This window comes from Aspergillus nidulans, chromosome V (assembly GCF_000011425.1).
Source record: "Aspergillus nidulans FGSC A4 chromosome V".
In the NCBI taxonomy this organism is placed as follows: domain Eukaryota; kingdom Fungi; phylum Ascomycota; class Eurotiomycetes; order Eurotiales; family Aspergillaceae; genus Aspergillus; species Aspergillus nidulans.
In genome coordinates this window covers 2,117,620-2,135,327 of record NC_066261.1, presented here as the reverse complement: position 1 = coordinate 2,135,327, position 17,708 = coordinate 2,117,620, and the positions used below count along the sequence as shown (strand labels likewise).

The window sequence follows — 17,708 nt, the reverse complement described above, 5'->3', positions numbered from 1 at the left end:
GAGCTGAATCCCCTATGCATGGAAGCCTGATGTACATGCCGAACAACAGGTAGAAGACAGCATTACTTGGTCAGTATAGTCTAGTTGCTATAGTAAACACAATGTGTATAAATAAGCATGCTCGCATCCATTGAGCACCTTTTCCCATGAATTGTCTTAAGCACAGGCGGTACAAGCCCTGTATATCAATACATTTCAGATAGTATGAGCGAAAAGGTATTAGCACACCTTTGTTCTGCCCAGTATAACTACGGTTGAGAGCATACTGCGCAATCAGACATGTACATACAAAACAACGAGACCCATAACATAAGCCCAAGAACAGCGTCCATGAGCAGGGTATTGCACGTACTAATGGTGAGGGCCATCTGATATGTGAACCAGTCGACATACCAGCGTGTAAAAATTGCAGCCCTAATTAACACATTCAACCCCAATAAAACGTACCCATATATCAGCTGGCTCATAGAATTCTTTAAGAAAGAACCAAACATCAAGTCCTCGATGGTCTAACGGTCATGATTTCCGCTTGTCACCTAACAGGAACAAGCGCGGGAGACCTGGGTTCGACTCCCAGTCGGGGAGATTTGCTTCTTGCGTGGCTTAAGGGTGGACACGCTATCAAGTCTTTTTTTCCTTGGGAGGGAGGCGTGCCGCCGCGTTAAGTTGGTGGGGTTCGACGGCTCGCCTTTCGGAACCCACTCACCCACTCGGCACAGGTAGTTTGTGGTAGCCCGTACGGCTGTCATGTCTAGTTTCAGCTGCCAGGGTCCATATTCCACTAAGAGCGAGCCTCACACTGCCGGCAGGTGCTTTAGTGCTGCACTCGCCTATGTTTAATAAACAAGAAGTGGGTGGCCTACACCTCGTAGTGCACACGCGTGCGCCGTAATGCCGTCATCAGTTGGCGCAAAGGCGGTACAGAGCTAACTCGGCGGGAATTCTGCTAGTGTTATATTGACCTAAGTATAGACCACGGTCTATTATTGCTACAGAAAGCACAGAAAGCAAGGCTTAGTGATGCTTAACCATCTTCCATGTACAACACCCAATAGCTAAAACCGTCAAACCCCGCTACTCTAATTATCGCGACTGTAAACGTCCTTGGATCTGTGGCAATTCTTTAATGCATCCTACCATGTTCGGCTTTGTATTGTTATAGCAGGCCATCGTTTTTTATCATCAGGAAAGCAATCTCGAGGAGGACTACATAGAAGCCCATAACCTGAGTCGCCCACCACTCCCGCAGCCTACTAGCATCAGCACCATAAATATATTCCACAGGAACCGCAAAAGGTAAGATCATATATCTTATCTGGATATCTGCAAGTTATCCGCCCAATAGATAATATGATTACTCACACAGTCCATCCAGTAGCGGCCATATCTGAATAGCGACGAGATCTTATCAGATAAGATCCTCCCCCTCAGGTAGTCATGTGAGCGGTGTGAGTCACCCCACCAATTATTCTTGCTATCAGCGGCAGAATCGGTGATTCATCTTTTTTTTTCTTCCTCAGCCGTCTCCTTATCAGTCGCGCCTGGACTTCGTTTCTCGGGCTGGTCTTGCTTTAGGATACCGCTCAGACCCCATTGAACCGTATCCATTGATAAACGAATACTCTCGGATTTCCATTGACCGCTGCAGGCCATACAATCCCCGAAGCGAGCCATATCACAACCCCACCATGGCCGACACAATCCCTCACAACACCTTCGACACGATTCTCGTGTTGGACTTCGGGTCCCAATAGTATGTCTGCTTCAAGGCTGATACAGACGAACAAGACTGACACCACGCACAGCACCCACCTCATCACCCGCCGCCTTCGCGAAATCAATGTCTACTCCGAAATGCTCCCGTGCACCCAGAAACTTGCCGACCTAGGCTGGAAGCCCAAGGGTATCATTCTTTCAGGCGGCCCATACTCCGTCTACGAAGAGGGTGCACCCCACGCCGACCCGGCGTTCTTCGAGCTTGGCGTCCCAATCCTGGGTATCTGCTACGGTCTCCAAGAGCTCGCCCACCGCCTGCACGCGGATAACGTCGTTGCCGGAACCGCGAGGGAATACGGCCATGCTGATCTGAAGGCCACCAAGTTTGGCGGTCACGTTGACAAGCTCTTCGAGAATATTGAGGGCGATATGACCGTTTGGATGTCGCACGGTGACAAGCTCCGCAACTTGCCCGAGGGCTTTCACACCATCGGTACTACGCAGAACTCGGAGTACGCGGCCATTGCGCACAAGTCGGATCCTATATATGGCATTCAGTTTCACCCAGAGGTCACACGTGAGTCCCATGAAAGGCTAGAGTGGGGCGGATTCTAATAGTCGATAGACACTCCTCAAGGTGGACAGCTGCTGAAGAACTTCGCTGTGGGCATCTGCGGCGCTGAGCAGAAGTGGACGATGGCGGAATTCATTGGTCAGGAGATTCAGCGCATTCGTTCTCTCGTTGGCCCTGATGGCCAGGTGCTCGGTGCTGTCAGCGGCGGCGTCGACTCGACCGTTGCCGCGAAGCTGATGACAGAGGCCATTGGCGACCGATTCCACGCCGTTCTCGTCGACAACGGCTGCATGCGATTGAACGAGTGCGAGAAGGTCCAGGAGGTTCTCCAGGAGCAGCTTGGAATCAACCTGACGGTCGTTGACGCCGGTGAGCAATTCCTCGCTGGTTTGAAGGGCGTGCACGACCCCGAACAGAAGCGCAAGTTCATCGGCGGCAAGTTCATCGACGTTTTCGAGGATGAGGCGCGCAAGATTGAGGCCAAGAGCAACGGAAAGGTCGAGTGGTTCCTCCAGGGTACCCTCTATCCTGGTACGTCTACTCTGATTCATCACCCAACTCCTTGTTCTTGCTAACAAGTTCCAGACGTGATTGAAAGTATCTCTTTCAAGGGCCCCTCCCAAACTATCAAGACTCACCACAACGTTGGCGGCATTGCCGAGCGCCTCATGCGCGGCCACGGCCTCAAGCTTATTGAGCCCCTCCGTGAACTCTTCAAGGACGAAGTCCGCGAGCTCGGCCGCCAACTCGGCATCTCTCCGGAGCTTGTCGGTCGTCACCCTTTCCCTGGTACGCACTTATCCTAAAGTCCACTCATTATCAACACCATCCACAAAACCAAACTAACAAAAAAATACAGGCCCGGGCATCGCCATCCGTGTCCTTGGCGAAGTTACTCGCGAAAAAGTTGAAATGGCTCGCCAGGCCGACCACATTTTCATCTCCATGATCCGCGAAGCGGGCATCTACGACGAGATCGGCCAGGCTTATGCGGCACTCGATCCCTCCCGCGCCGTCGGCGTCATGGGCGACAAGCGCGTCTACGCGAACATTATCCTGCTCCGTGCAATCTCCACGAAGGACTTCATGACTGCCACCCCGTACCCATTCTCGTACGAGTTCTTGTCCAAGGTGTCGACAAGAATCGTCAATGAGGTTGCGGGCGTTTGCCGCGTTTGCTACGATTACACGAGTAAACCGCCTGGGACTATCGAGATGGAATAGAGAGTTGGTTTACAACATAAGGGGGGTTCGGAAGCGGCAGAAAGGGACTAGCACGCTATTAGATGGACGGACTTGAATAGGATAGAGGGAAAAGTTCAACTACATAGATGAAGGCTATATTTTACTTAGTTTTACGAGATGTTGTTTATGATTTCAGCCAATGCCATGCATATATACATTTTACATTATCTACATCCTGTTGAGAGCGTTGTAGCAAAGAACTGCTTATCAGAAGATCTAGCACCATTCAGCGTCAATCATAAATTTCCCACCCAATCCAGTAAGACAGGGAATGCTCTGAGAAGCCACACCCACCAGACCCTATCTAGCCCTAACTCGTACTCCACCCGCTATACACCGGGGCGGCAAGGCGTCAAAAAAGTCTCCGTCCGCCAAAAGCAATTAATTAGCAGCAGAAAAAGCAAAAAGAAATCTCCCCGACTGGGAGTCGAACCCAGGTCTCCCGCGCTTGCTCCTTGGTAGGTGACAAGCGGAAATCATGACCGTTAGACCATCGAGGAATTGGATGGAAGATTGTTGCTGTATTTGACTATATAAAAAAGCTGCATAATAGCAGCTTGAGCTTGATTTGGGTCTTTTGCGATTTACAAGCTTGAGGGAGCCATAAGAAAGGATAGGAGGCAATGGATCGTTATATAATCTATGAAGAGCAAGTAATTCGGTAGATAGGCTTAGCGGATGCGTCGCTTCTGCAGGTTGTTTTTGTCCTATCGAAATTTGTGGGTAGGGTTCGCGTTCGGCTTGCTTTTGGAATGGCGTTTCTAAAGTAAACCAGATAAGTAGCAAGTAAAGCTTACGATAAGGTAGTGCCGATCAGATCACCCAATTATGTATCTACCTCAAACTGCTTGAGAGCAAGGTCAGTTCCCAATCTAAGAACCAGAGTCCTCCAGCTACTCAAAATCAACTCCACCACTCGATGCCACCTAGAGTTTAGAGAAAGTTGCCATGCAGATGCTTTCCTATCATAATCCATGGTGCTTGGATCTGCTCCTTCCAGGAAGACGTATACGGCAGGCTCTGCGCATGGTCAGCTTGCTGGCAGCATAACGAAATAGCTGTTCGATACCCATTGCCTCAGTTATGAGCCGAACTGCCATTTCCAAAATGTACTCTACGAACAGCGGTTTATCTCTTGCACTGCATGGTGAGATGTTCGTCCTGTCGCGTCTCATTCTTTGAGGTTTTTGTAAGTGATATTGCAAGTAGCATGGGCCGTATTCACTTTCATTTCCTCTAATTTTCGTGAATATATGGATCTCGGGACGAGCAAGATCAAGGCACTCGCTAGCTTCACCATCACATTCACCAAATAGGCAGCATGACTCCGACAAGAGAATTCCGTCAACCAACCTTTCCCAGCTGCAGACTCCCAAGAGAAGCATCAGACTCGTCTTACATAGTGGTAGTGAGAGCCACGACGCAAGACAACGTTAAGTGCTTACATGCCGCCAATAGCAGCGAGATGCAATGAAGTCCATCTGGTCCTATACGTACGCGGAAAACCCCCTCCATCAACTTAGACGATTCGACTTCCATTGAGGTCTGCCTCTCTACCTTGAGGCTATCCATCAGCCGCCACTCGACCTTCCGCCAGTGCTGCTTGGAACGGATTCTGTGGTCGGTGATCAAGGAAGGAATCCAGAACCGTTTCTTTCTGGAGATCGAAAAAAGCCCACGCTATCAATATGATTTACGGTGCACGATGGAATGTGTCAACCGCGTATCCAACAAACTTGTCTGCTGCGGACTGAAGTTCTCTCCAGTTGGTGTAGTTGCGTTAGTTATCACCCGACGCCGCAGCGATTCCAATCGTTCCATTGTTCTCAGATCAAAGGCAGGTGTAAAGTCCTACACATCTCGGCCGGGTGGTTGATGTGCCGCGCATACAGACTTTCGCACAGGTAAATAAAGGTGTATGTCTTCAGTGAGCCTGAGGAAAGGAGCCCGTGAGGCTCAAGGCCCTAAAAGGCGGTATTGAAGCGTCACTTATATATTTGAGATCGTGTGTTTATTGGCAGCAAGAAGCTTATGTGGCTACTGATGATGAACAGAACTCATCTAAGTCTAGAATACCCCAGAAAGGGATGAGGGACGGTGAGTAGAAAAGTGAGCGAGAACAAAGAAAAGTGAGGTGATGGTAAAGGATAGATGCTGATGTCCGTTTGCGAGAGTGGCTAACAATCAACACGTTAGGATGCTTTTGCTTTAGCCAAACGGAATCCTCCCAGCGGTCACAGTTCAGAGCCCAATCTCATTAACGGGTCAGTTCCGTATAGAACCATAGATCCCTGTCTGAGGTTCTACTCTGGTCCCTTCGTATCCCAGCCAAACCGTAAGCGCTAGAGCAGGAAAGGCAAGCAAGCGACGGAGCCCCCTCAAGCCACTTGTAAGATGGGTGACCTTTCAGCGCAGGTCAACAAATCCATCATTCACACTGTATCTTCTATCTTGAACAACGATAGATGAAATGGCACAGAACCCTATAACTCACCACATCCCCTACAACCCCGCCAACGTCCAAATCGTCTCTGAACGCCCCCAGAAGCGCATCGAGATCGTCGAGCCGGACCCCGCCTGGCCCGCTGCTTTTGCCGTCATCGAGGCACGCATCAAAGCTGCTCTACCTCAAGGCAACCTTCTCTATATCCAACACGTCGGGAGCACCAGTGTTCCCAACCTCCCTGCAAAGGCTGTCATTGATGTGGATGTGGTTGTTGTCGATCCTACAGCGGAAGAATCCTACGTCCCCGCTCTCGAAAATGCAGGGTTTCAGTTTCTCCTCCGCGAGCCCAAGTGGCATGAGCACCGGCTGTTTGGATGCGACGAGCCTTATGCCAATATCCATGTTTTTGCGCCTGACAGTCCTGAGCTTGTGAGGCATAGGCTCTTTCGAGATTGGCTAAGGGATCCAACGCATGAAGCCGATAGGGAATTGTACGCCGGCGTGAAACGACAGGCAGCAGTAGAGAGCCGGGAGGCAGGGGAGACGGTCATGCAATATAATGATCGAAAGGAGCCTGTCATTCGAGGGATCTTGAGGAAGGTGTATGAGGCGCATGGATTGCTGGGGGATAACCCCGCGGATATATAAACTGAAACGCATATCAGGCATATCCGTAAACTAAATATGAGCGCCTCTTAAAACCCATTATGGAGAGACGGTCAGAGCCAATAGGCAACTGCGCTATGGAAAATAGTCTACTAGCATTTTTTTCAGTCTCGGTAAGACTCTGCCAGTTGTAGAAAGCTGATGCTGGTCAGACGTGGTATGGAGTTGACAGTCAGAGCTGGCTGTTCGTCTACCTAGGCTTCCCCCTGGAACAAGGCGAAGAAACAGACTATAACCAGGGCCCAGTCGTCGATGGTCAGTTCATAATTGCCAAGACGCCTACCACCCTTTCAGGAAATTGCAGTTGCTCATCGAACAAGGAACTCAGGACTCCGAAGCAATCAGAGGATCGAGTTTGAGTCGACGATTGCTTCTGCTTCGCCTGTGCAGCTTCCGGTAACACGACCGCGGGGATCTGCAGTCTTGGAAATAAACTAATGAGAACTATAGGGAGAAATTCTATCAAGGCTCTGTGGAATCCCCCTTTCTAATCTGGGCGCCGAGATATATTCATAGGGGGTAGTTATGTGAGGAGAATGACTGGAGTCATGGCCACTGCATGTGAGGAGACATGGTGTGCATCAAGATCCGCATTATCCGGCTACCCCATACCAACTTTGCGCCGTGGGAGAATAGTATGGCGTGATGAATGGGGTCACTTCCGACACGGATGGCGTTAAATCGTCTGTTCTGAGATGAGGTGCCACGAGAGACAAAGATTCAATTCAAGCCAATAAGCGGAAAATGTGATAGCGTGTCTGCGCCCAAATTATTGAATATTAGCTGGGCGGAATGGCATGCTCCAAGAGAACGGGAGATGTCCGTGGTTGTCCGGGGACTCAGGCCAATGTGCTGGCGTACTGAGGACACCATGGTACCAACTAGTGGTGAGATACGCGCCAAATTAAGAAGCTGGGGTGATCTTCCTTGGCGCATGAACAGCTAGCTCGTTTACCACTTGGCTATCCATACCCCGACTGTTTTCCACGGAGAAGGACGTATTCACCGTCTCCTGTGACGTCGAATTATTGCTGACGGAGGGACCCCCGGCGCCAATGCCGAGTCGGATGCGAGCGGTCGTCGGTGTTTCTGGAAGATCTAGACCCAGTCAGATAGAAAGCCTGTTCCATGTGCGCTGGAGAAAACGACAGGGACGCTGATCATGCATTCCGGGGAAGGTCAATGAGACGGATCCGATGCTGGAACCTTGCATTGGAGGGAAAGACGGCGGGCGATGACGAGGAGGCAGACCAGCCATTCAGCTCCTCCCCAAGGTCACGGGACCCCCGCTCAGCAAATGGCGGGCGGGAGCGTAGTAACCGTTAGCTAAGGGATTTGCGCCTCTGGTACAGCTGTACTGCCGGTACACGTCTGTATTGACAAAGTCAGCAACGAGGCTTTGGACGTGGATAGCCTGCAATTGATGTGACCGAGAGAGGCCGTTGAGATCATGACTAATGAGACTAGAGGGTCTGATGAGACTAATGAGATTGATGAATACATTCGATATGGGGGCTATTATGGTTAAGGGTTCACAACCATCACTAGAAAGCAGTTGCTGGCAAGACTTGCGGAATCTGGTTCCAGGAGGCCTGTTCCGTTACCGAGCTGTATCGGAGCACCGACGCCAAGCGAGCTGCTCTGGCAGCTTTCAGTCACGGGGCCTGCGGAGGCGGTTTTCCATTATGTCATAGAATGCACGCAGACGATCCAAGCATCAGAGAGTCTTGGAAGACCAGGTCATGCTCCAATCTCTCTGTAGCCAGTTCATGAGTCCAGGTGTCAGCAGAGGATCGGTCTAGCGATGAGGACTATTGAAAATCATCTGACTGAAGAGGAGAGAGCGACGCAGCGAATAATGAAGCCGTTGATGAGGGATCAAATAGAATAATTCCGAAAAAAGCAAAGTCTCGCCCTGCGACCGCAATCGAATCACGGCTGCGAGCAATTGCGCTAGTCTTGATGCTTGGGCTTGTCAATGAACTATACCCAGTACTACGGTGTACAGAAAGTGCCACCATGTAATGCGTTGGACAGTCGGGCAATCGGCATCTATTATAGGAGTAAATTAGGAGTAAATCAGGAGTAAATTAGGAGTAAAGATCTGAATGCGACCAGGTACTCGAGCTCGAACCCGGGCTTTGAGTCAGAATAAACAGTGCCACTCGCTGGAGAATTTTCTTAGTGCTCAGAGCTTTCGCCTCCATCAACCTTGAAAGAACTTTCCGCTGTCAACTTATAAATCAGCAGGAGCCATTTCCACTTATTCCATGGCTCTATAATAAAAGCTATTTCTAACGTCTGTCATCGTTTTCCACTAGGGCATTTCACTTACTTCATAGAAACCTCACCACCACCGGCCTTGTTACACTTCCACCACCGTCTCCTCGCGTCCGCCTTCCGCGCTTCCCTGTTCTTCCCTGGCCAGTCTCTGACATTCTTTGAATTTCTTCTCGGTCACAACCGTCTGTCCCTCTTTGGAGCTCGGATCCCATTGCTTTCAAGGCTCGATCATAGCGCATCCAGAGCATCCACTCGGAAAGAGCTTGTTCCAGCTGGTCCGATTCTGTGACTAACAGCTTTGCTCTTCTCCTCACGCCGCGCTGGCTTGGCCCGTCTAGCCAACCGCAACTGTCAGTCTGCCACAAAAACCACTTCGGTGGGAATCTGGGGAAGAAAAAGCTTTTTCAACCCCTGTGCTGAAGGCTCCATATTATTCATTTTTTCTTTTTTGCGTTGCTGGCACTTGCTCGTGCTTCATTCGCGACTTGCCCTTTTGAGAGTGGGCGGGCTTTCCGCTTATATACAAAGTCGAGCCCACGGCTCCAGAGCTCTCCACCATGTCTGCCGCAACAACCTCTCCGACCATTTCTGCCCACAAGGCCTCTTTTTCAACTGGCCCTCCGAGAAACTCGTCTCCTACCGCTCAATCTCGCAACTCCTCTCGCAACTCGTCCTGCTCATCGCCCAACCGAGACGGATCCAAGGCCAGCAGCCGTCGCGAGTCGTTCGGTTCAATCAAAGAAGACACTGACGGTACGAATTCCCCTCCGCCTTGACCTACTTGGAAGCGCAGCGACAATGTCAGGTGTAGGTCAATTTCCGGTGGCTCGGCAGGAACTCTGACCATGACGTATAGGGATTGCGCAATCGTTCGTTGATACACATCTCGACCGTTTTCACAAGGACCGCTCTAAGCTCGACAGCTTCGAAATGCAGATGCAGCAAGCACCGGAATTCTGCTGCCCCTGCGGAGGGTTCCTAGGGTGGAAATCTATTCGTTTGGGTGGGAAGAGTCTCAGTAGAAGCTACAGCGATCTCCGCGCGCTTGGGAATATGAGCGCTCGCGGCTGGGCTTGGGAGGACACTCCCACTGCTCCTGCCCGGGCACCGGAGACGAAGCAAGAAAAGAGACCAGAGCCGGGATCATCCTTGCTGGAGAGACTACCGTCGGAGATTCTAGGTAAGCAGTAGCGCATAGGCCTTTCACAGTTCGTTCCTGACATGAGTCCTAGACCAAATCATCTCACATCTCGCTTTGGACGTTCCGCCAAACGGCTATACACCGCGAAATGTGGATTTGATTTCGTGTCTCCTCACTTCGAGGACATTGCATGCAGCCACTCTAAGCGTGCTGTATAGGAACATGACCTTCCCGCACTCCATCATCTTTTCCAAGGCTCTCAACCACATGTCCCAGTATCCTGCCCTGGGCACCCTAGTTCGTCGCCTCGACTTCTCTCACTTTACATCTGTGGGTCTCGGCCGTACGAAGCAGATGAATTCGGAGATTCAAAACTTGACACACAAAACACTTCTGCAATTCTTAGAGCTTTTGCCCAACCTCAAGGAATGCTTGCTACAAGAGCATCTCGAAGGAGACATTAGCGTAGAAGTGATTTCTAAGCTGTTCAACGGGCTTCCGAATCTGGCTGCCGTTGACTTCTGTGGTAGCTCCTCATCACACTTCTCGACTGTTTTCCAGCAGGCTTTGAACTCTGAACCTGGTCTTCCTTTGACCCTTCCAAATCTGCGACGAGTGTCGTTCCACGAATGCAGCGGCATCCCGTCTTCTGCCTTTGAAGTTCTCCTCCCACGATTGGTGAATCTGACTCACCTTGATGTTAGCCACACTCAGGTTAGTGAGGATGCGCTGTTTTCAATTCCGGAAACTGCCAGAATTACCCACCTTGGACTTTCACGCTGCATCCGCCTCGGCGGACCGCGGGTGGTGGAGTTTTTGACGACACATCCAGCTGTGCGCGACTCGCTGGTTTACCTCAACGTCATGACTGATGCATCGCGGTACCGACTTCTGGAGGAAGAAGATGTGAAGAAGCTGCTTCCAAAACTTCCAACCACTCTTCGCTCCCTCAACCTTGGAGGTGCAAGAGTCACCTCGGAACACACCGATGCTTTGATTCCTCTGACTAAGCACTTGGAAGAGCTGGGTTTGAGCTCTGCGGATCTGTCGGCACAGGACCTCAACCGCTTCTTTGCACCACCGCCCACTAGTGAAACATCTGAGGTGACATCCTGGGTGCCTTCTTCGCTTTGCTATCTTGATCTTACCAAAGTGCCTCAGCTCTCAGTGGGCATAGTGTTCAATACCAACTCCTGCCTACTGCTCACAAAGCAAAGCTATCCTCTTCAAGTTATCGAGTTCAGTGAAAAGCTGATCACTCCACTGCGTGAGAAGCCTAAGAACACCAAGACCTCCCCCGACTGGACAGTCCGCGAACTGGGCCGTCGCGGATGGTACGTGCGTGATCCCGCCTCGATGCCCGACACACCAATCGACGATGGCTCTCGTTCTTGGAAAATGGGCGCTAGATGGTGGGGAATGAAAAAGATTCCCGTTGCTGTCGGCGACGTCGGGGGTCTCTATGGACATTACATGTTCAAGCGATGAATGAAGCCTGCAATAGCGCTAATTCCGTTCGCAAAGATCGAGATTATACCCTTATTTTTCTTGCATGTCCTATTATTTGTTTGTTCATGTTAGGTTTTGAGTTTGGTTCTGGGCGGGACTGTCTTCTGCATTTCGAGATCTGGAGCATAAAAGTGAGCGTCTCTTTTTCATGACATGATTGAGCGTGTGCTTTGTTTTGGCTGCATAGCGGAAGCAAGATTGTTCCAGGCGTATGGCGTACTTGCACAATTGTTCGTTTTGATGCAGTTTGAGATGATAATGAAATTTGTCAAGTAGTATTTAATCTACCAAGTTGGCAATGACAGGCCTATCAGAGAGAAAAATATATGACATAGACTTATAAGAGGAAGCATTGGAATGAAGCTCCAGTCTTCTGAGCTGCTGCGCGAAAGTCTAGCCCAGTCACGTGAGTCCGGATTTCAACAGCTCCAGTCTCAGACTTCTCGGAGCTTCTTCACCTTCACGATATCTCCTAGGCGCACCACAACTCTCGAAGGCCTTTGACCTTCCTAACCCCTTACGTAGCGCCTCCACTGGGGTTTTTCTCCCTCCCGATGGGTGGATCGCTCTCCGCCGCCCAGGACAGTGGACGCTGTCGAGTTCGACCACGATGGCACCTCCGAGCGGGTCGGCGGCGTACAAGAAGAAAGACGGCACCCTGACGATGTCGGCGGATCGCCAGTCGGTTTCTTGGATTCCGGCAGCGGGTGGTGCTTCAGGAACGATAACAATTTCCGTGGCTCAGATTACCAGTGCGTGAACTTTTCCCTAGCCCTTCACGAGGGCGATTTTGACAGGATACAGATCTACAACAGACCCCCGCGAGTAGTCCGAAAGTTATGTTGAAGATATTTGCCCTACCCTCGAACAATCCCTCTGCAGCTCCGGAACAGTACATTTTCTCATTTACCGCTGGCGCGACGGCCCGTGCAGAAGCGGACGCTATCAAAGATGCCCTCAGCGCCGCCATTCAAGCGGCCAAGACGGCCCAGGCGACTCCGGGTCCGGTTGCAGCAACCGGCGAAGGAGGAGGCATGTCGGCGGCTATGGCGATGGCAAGCGCGGTCTCATCAGCAGGATCAGGGAAGCACTGGTGGGACGATGATAAACGTTTAAAGACCGATGTGGAATTGCAGCAGTCGCTGCTGAAGGCGGATGCGAATCTACAGAGGATGTTTATGGAGTCTTTGCATACAAAACCGGAGACATTGTCGGCGAGCCAGTTCATGTCGCAATTCTGGTCTACGCGGCTCCATCTCTTACGCGCGCATGCTATTGAGCGATCGCAAACCCGAGGCTCTTACAATGTGTTGTCGACGCTAAAGCCACGGACGGAAGATAACGTGACAAAGTTGAATATCAGCAAGGAGCAGATACAACTGATTTTTAATCAGCACCCGCTCGTCAAACGGGTGTATGATGAGAACGTACCGAAGCTGAGTGAATCGCAGTTCTGGTCGCGGTTTTTCCAGAGCAGACTATTTAAGAAACTGCGGGGAGAACGTATATCTGAGGCAGATGCGACGGATGCTATATTGGATAAATATCTCAAAGCCGACGAGTCTGGGAATCTGCCGCGCGACATACACATGCCGCACTTCCTTGACTTAGAAGGAAACGAAGTGAATCACAGTCAACGCCGGGGTAATAGACCAGATATAGACATGCGGCCGTCCGCGGTGGAGAAGGTGCCAATTATTCGCACCCTGAATAGCCTGAGCGAGAAGATAATGGCGAATGTTGCGCCAGCGGATCGAGTGGCTTCGGCGCCAGTAGGTAAAATGGATGACGGGACATATGATGAGCTACAGCTGCGCGATCTACGCGGAGACGAAGAGCAAAGCCGCATTCTACTGAACATACGAGATCAAAGCCGGTTCTTCTCAGCAGCTAAAATCGCAGAAGACGAACGCAATCGGCAATTTGAACAGCAAGATCCAGAACAGATACTGCAAGACCTGCGCACTAGTATTGCGCAAAACTTCCGCGACGATGGATCCGCGCCATTAAGTCAGCTTGTCGATCCTGACGAAGAGGAGGATGCAGAGGATTCGAAGACGAGCTCACGGCATTACCGCCACCTCGCTTCCACGCAAATCCTCAACGTGATCAAGGACAGGCGTACCCAGACACAGGTTGCGTCAAACTCAGACACATATGGACTGACGTCAGCTCTGTACGACCGCCTGACACTTACGCACGCGACCACCACGGAATTTCTGCATCAATTCTGGCAGGCATTTCTATCCGGCAATCCAGACCGTGCGAGCGAAGTAGCGTCACTAGTAGAATCACTCAATCGCGCCATGGAGCGTATCAACGCCGTTGCGACGGACGCAGAGAAAGAGCGTCAAGTTGAGGTGGAAAAGGTGAAGCAGCATGCGCGCGAGGTGTTACAGGCTACAGGGAAAAGGCTGCGTGTCAATCTGGATAGTATACCGGGTGGCGAGCAAGCGGTGAAACGTCTATTAGGGCCGACGATTCGGGCATTGGACACAGCCTTGATGCGGTATAAAGAGGCTTTGGCTGAGGAGATGAAAAATATAGAACCTAGCAATACTTGAGCAATAAATTAGGCATCGAGGACTTACATGCGCAAATGCAAGAATATATTATGAAGTGGACTTTTGTTCTAGTAGTAAGATTGTAGATCTCGGCATGCCGAGGTCCCTGAATACTCTGGAACAACAACCCTCCTGCACTTACACAGTCGCTCTCTCCGCAACGTGTCTCCATTATCATCCTGCTTAAGACAACAACTACTGATATACTAGCAACAACCCAGCTAACCCGGCGCCACCTTGCGCGGTTAGGACATTCCATCCATTCTTTCCAAAATGCAAACTAGCGGTTTCACAAATACTCCTCTCACCAAGGCCCTGCTCATCTACACAATCGCTTCCTCAATCGCGCTCTCCATCTTCGACATCAAACATTTCGCCTCCATTTACATCTCCCCCCATCTCTTTCCCTACGGGCAGTTCTGGCGCTGCCTGGTATGGCAGGCTGCCGGGTTCGCAAACTCTACGGAGGCCCTGTTCGCCGCGCTGCTCGTTTATCATTGCCGGGTTGTTGAGCGGGGGTGGGGTGCTCGGAAGGTTGCTGTACGTTCTCATACTTGTTACCCATCCTTCCTTTGCTGGATAGGATTTGAAAATGGATATGAAATGGGATAGATGATGGCTGACTGGTAGCGATGGAACAGACATTCATAATTTCAACACTCCCCTACACGACGCTCCTCCCTCCACTCCTTCTAACACTCGCCCTGAAACCGCTCTCATTCGGCAAAGTAAATTATCTACCCTCTGGCCCAACAGCGACTATATTCGCCTTGTTGGCGCAGTACCACGCCTCCATACCCTCGACATACCGGTACACGATCTCAACGTCTACGTCTACGTCTACACCCACACCTATTTCGCCGTCTTCCCAGCCACGAAACGCAGCGCACAAATTCTCCCCGCTAACGCTTTCTCTGACCGACAAGTCAACAACATACCTAATCGCCGCGCAGCTCTCATTGTCACAATTCCCATACATGCTTCTTCCGTCCGCAATTGGTTGGATTGTAGGCGTTGCATGGAGAGCAGAGGTGTTGCCTCTAGCGGCGGGGAGTGGGAGTTCCGGGTGGAGGGTTCCAGGCTGGGTCGTTGGGGAGGAAGGAGTAGTGTTTTCTGCTAGAAGTGGCAGAAATGAGGCCCGGTTTGAGGGTTTGAGAAGGAGGTTGGAAAGCGAGGCTGCCGCTGCAAGCGCAGCAGCAAGTGGGAGTGCAGGATCGAGTACGAATGCTGGGCCTTCTGGTTTTGGCACCGGTTCCAGTAGACAGCGGGTTGTGAGGGAGTGAGTATACTTGGACCAGACTGGCTGCGCGAATGTTGTGCTGGTATGCAATCAATGGAGAGATTAGTAGAAAGACTACAGTAGAATTCGACTCCAAGAATCAAGTATTCGTTGGTCTATCATAACCTATATCACGGGACGAGAATTTTGACCAGGTCAAAAGGAAAAACGAGAAAAACATTTGTCTACCGCCCATTCCGATTCCGCCGCATATTGTCCTTACACTCATTACAATACCATTTGACTGTAGACCGTTAGAATATGAACCTAAAGTCTTCTCTATCAAAGAACAACGGGAGAACTCACCATTCCGTCCAGGCGGCTTCGTGAGCCCAACACATGACAGATGGAACCACTCGCGGGGACACGCATCGTTGTCACACGCGACCATCTCGCCGAAGCTAATTTCGTTACAGTAGCAGTACCGCGGCTCGCCTTCCTCGTCCTCATCATCGCCTTCGTGAAGCGACTCTTCCGGATCCGATACTGGTGGCGGTTGCACAATGGATGAATTGTTGCCGATTTTCTTGTGAGAGCGTTTCGGCGCGGGGTCTGAACTCCGCGTTGGTCTCGTGCGCTGCTGGACTGGTTCTGCGGAAGCGAGTACAGGAGTCGAGTTCTTGGAGGACCGGCCTTTAGGTGCACTGGTTGAGACGGGTGCGGGTGTTTCGATGCGTTCGACTGATTCGGCGAGCTTCCTGTCGATATCTTCTCTTTGAGTGTGCATTATTGAGGAATCTAACGGATCGATGGCTTCAGATATATCCCGCTGTAGATCTGAGACAGGGACCAATTCTGTTCTGGACGGCGTCTCTTTTGATTGCGCCTTGTTATCAGTAGTTTTGCCTACAATGGTTAGTGATGCCCAGAAACGTAAAGAGAAAAACGTACCTGAGCTAGGCACACGGTTGGACGCAGAAGACGAGGGTCTTTGCCGAGAATTCGCCTGCGTTGCACCCTGCTGTGTTCGAGAGGATTGCGGTCTAGACGCAGGCCCTGGGCTGGCCGCACTGCGTGAGATATTCGCGGCGGGAGCAGTCCCAATAAGCGGGGAAGCAGGAATGACGGGTGAGTCCGCGCTGGCGACTCCAGTGTTGTTTCTATCGATATTAGCAGATTACCCAGGAATAATCAAAGTATACATACCGTTTCCGGGCGGCGGCGTTGGCATTAGGTGCCCGTGAGCGTTTCTTGGTCGCATCAACAGCATCTTTCGACACTGCTCGTCCAGAGGCTCCTGCACCACTAGCAGACCGTTCCATAGTCGCGCCAGCCTCCGCAGTACCAGGCCGTTCGACCTTGCGGCGTTTCGTCTGGCTCGAACCAGCCGTGCCAGCTTGCCCATGTCCATGATCACCCCCGATAGCACGATTTTTGTTATTCTGTCCCTTTCGAGACCCAACGGCCCGAGCTTCTTCCATATCCGAATCCGCATGCGCCCGACGTTGCCTGCGGGCCAACACGGCCTCCCGTCTCGCCTCACTTCGCGATGCGGCCTCTGCTTCGTGCAAAGCATGCGCAAGATCCTTGTTTGACGCAGCTTCTCGTCGGGGTCGCTCGTTCGTGGCAGTCTTGGGAGCATTCCGATTCGAGTAAGCCCAGTGAGTGAGACTACCAAGGCGAGCCTCTTCACTGATTTCGCCAGCAATGAAAGGGAATATAGAGTCCAAGCGCATAAGTTGGCGGTCAAGCTCATCGTTTGCATTTGATATCACATGGTTTTTCTCATCAGCCGTCATCATAAGATCGGAGAGGGTATGTCGAACACGATCGAAAAGGGCGCGGCGGTTCTTGCTCTCCGAGGATTCGGGGGGACGGGAAGAGTCCTATCGATAACCATATAATTAGTGATTGCATGCTTTTGGTTAACTTTGATGAACTTACAGCAGGTAAGAGATCCTCTCGGACAACTCCTTCGATGATAGGCGCAGGATTAGGCGGGTATGGAGTCGGCTGCGACTCTGATGCAGCCTTCAAAAGCTGCAGTAGATTATCCTCAAGAGCCCAAGCCTTAGCATCGACCTCTTTCAGTAGCGAATTATGCCGTCGAAATTCGCGCGGAAGGGCGGTTATGGCGTCCGTAAAATGGGTCAGGGCTGGATAGAAGCCATGCGGAACAGGTGATGATACAGAATCCACCATTGATGAGTGCCCATAGGCAAAGGAGGAGCGCCCAAGGGTTTTGGATGTGCGCGAGGGGTTTGTCCTCGTTTGGCGCGCGGACTGACGAGCACTGTGACCTTGGGCGCTGACGGCCGACGGAGCGACTGCAGACATTGTCGAAG

General features: G+C 51.3%; 5 protein-coding genes across 5 annotated transcripts, besides 1 other annotated feature; 4 read left to right on the top strand and 1 right to left on the bottom strand.

Annotated features, from left to right (window-relative positions):
- Nucleotides 1–17,708: part of a sequence feature (contig 1.95 4546..103820(-1)) that runs on past both edges of the window.
- On the top strand, nucleotides 1,689–3,514 carry gua1 (GMP synthase (glutamine-hydrolyzing); the record flags this gene model as incomplete). Its single annotated transcript, XM_658078.1, has 5 exons — nucleotides 1,689–1,753; nucleotides 1,806–2,293; nucleotides 2,342–2,821; nucleotides 2,876–3,079; nucleotides 3,150–3,514. The coding sequence occupies 5 exons, from the start codon at nucleotides 1,689–1,691 to the stop codon at nucleotides 3,512–3,514; spliced, it is 1,602 nt and encodes a 533-aa protein (XP_663170.1).
- ANIA_05567 (GrpB family protein) lies at nucleotides 6,006–6,762 on the top strand (the record flags this gene model as incomplete). Its single annotated transcript, XM_658079.2, has 1 exon — nucleotides 6,006–6,762. The coding sequence occupies one exon, from the start codon at nucleotides 6,006–6,008 to the stop codon at nucleotides 6,627–6,629; it is 624 nt and encodes a 207-aa protein (XP_663171.2). The 3' UTR covers nucleotides 6,630–6,762.
- On the top strand, nucleotides 8,938–11,898 carry ANIA_05568 (Leucine Rich Repeat domain protein). The gene is made up of 3 exons (XM_658080.2): nucleotides 8,938–9,683; nucleotides 9,787–10,110; nucleotides 10,163–11,898. The coding sequence occupies exons 1-3, from the start codon at nucleotides 9,488–9,490 to the stop codon at nucleotides 11,557–11,559; spliced, it is 1,917 nt and encodes a 638-aa protein (XP_663172.1). The 5' UTR covers nucleotides 8,938–9,487; the 3' UTR covers nucleotides 11,560–11,898.
- ANIA_05569 (TFIIH/NER complex subunit TFB1) lies at nucleotides 12,191–14,182 on the top strand (the record flags this gene model as incomplete). Its single annotated transcript, XM_658081.2, has 2 exons — nucleotides 12,191–12,332; nucleotides 12,385–14,182. The coding sequence occupies 2 exons, from the start codon at nucleotides 12,191–12,193 to the stop codon at nucleotides 14,142–14,144; spliced, it is 1,902 nt and encodes a 633-aa protein (XP_663173.1). The 3' UTR covers nucleotides 14,145–14,182.
- ANIA_05570 (protein phoW) lies at nucleotides 14,484–17,700 on the bottom strand (the record flags this gene model as incomplete). The annotated part of the gene is made up of 8 exons (XM_658082.1): nucleotides 14,484–14,719; nucleotides 14,886–15,052; nucleotides 15,083–15,463; nucleotides 15,661–15,667; nucleotides 15,730–16,269; nucleotides 16,315–16,523; nucleotides 16,570–17,249; nucleotides 17,308–17,700. The coding sequence occupies 8 exons, from the start codon at nucleotides 17,698–17,700 to the stop codon at nucleotides 14,484–14,486; spliced, it is 2,613 nt and encodes an 870-aa protein (XP_663174.1).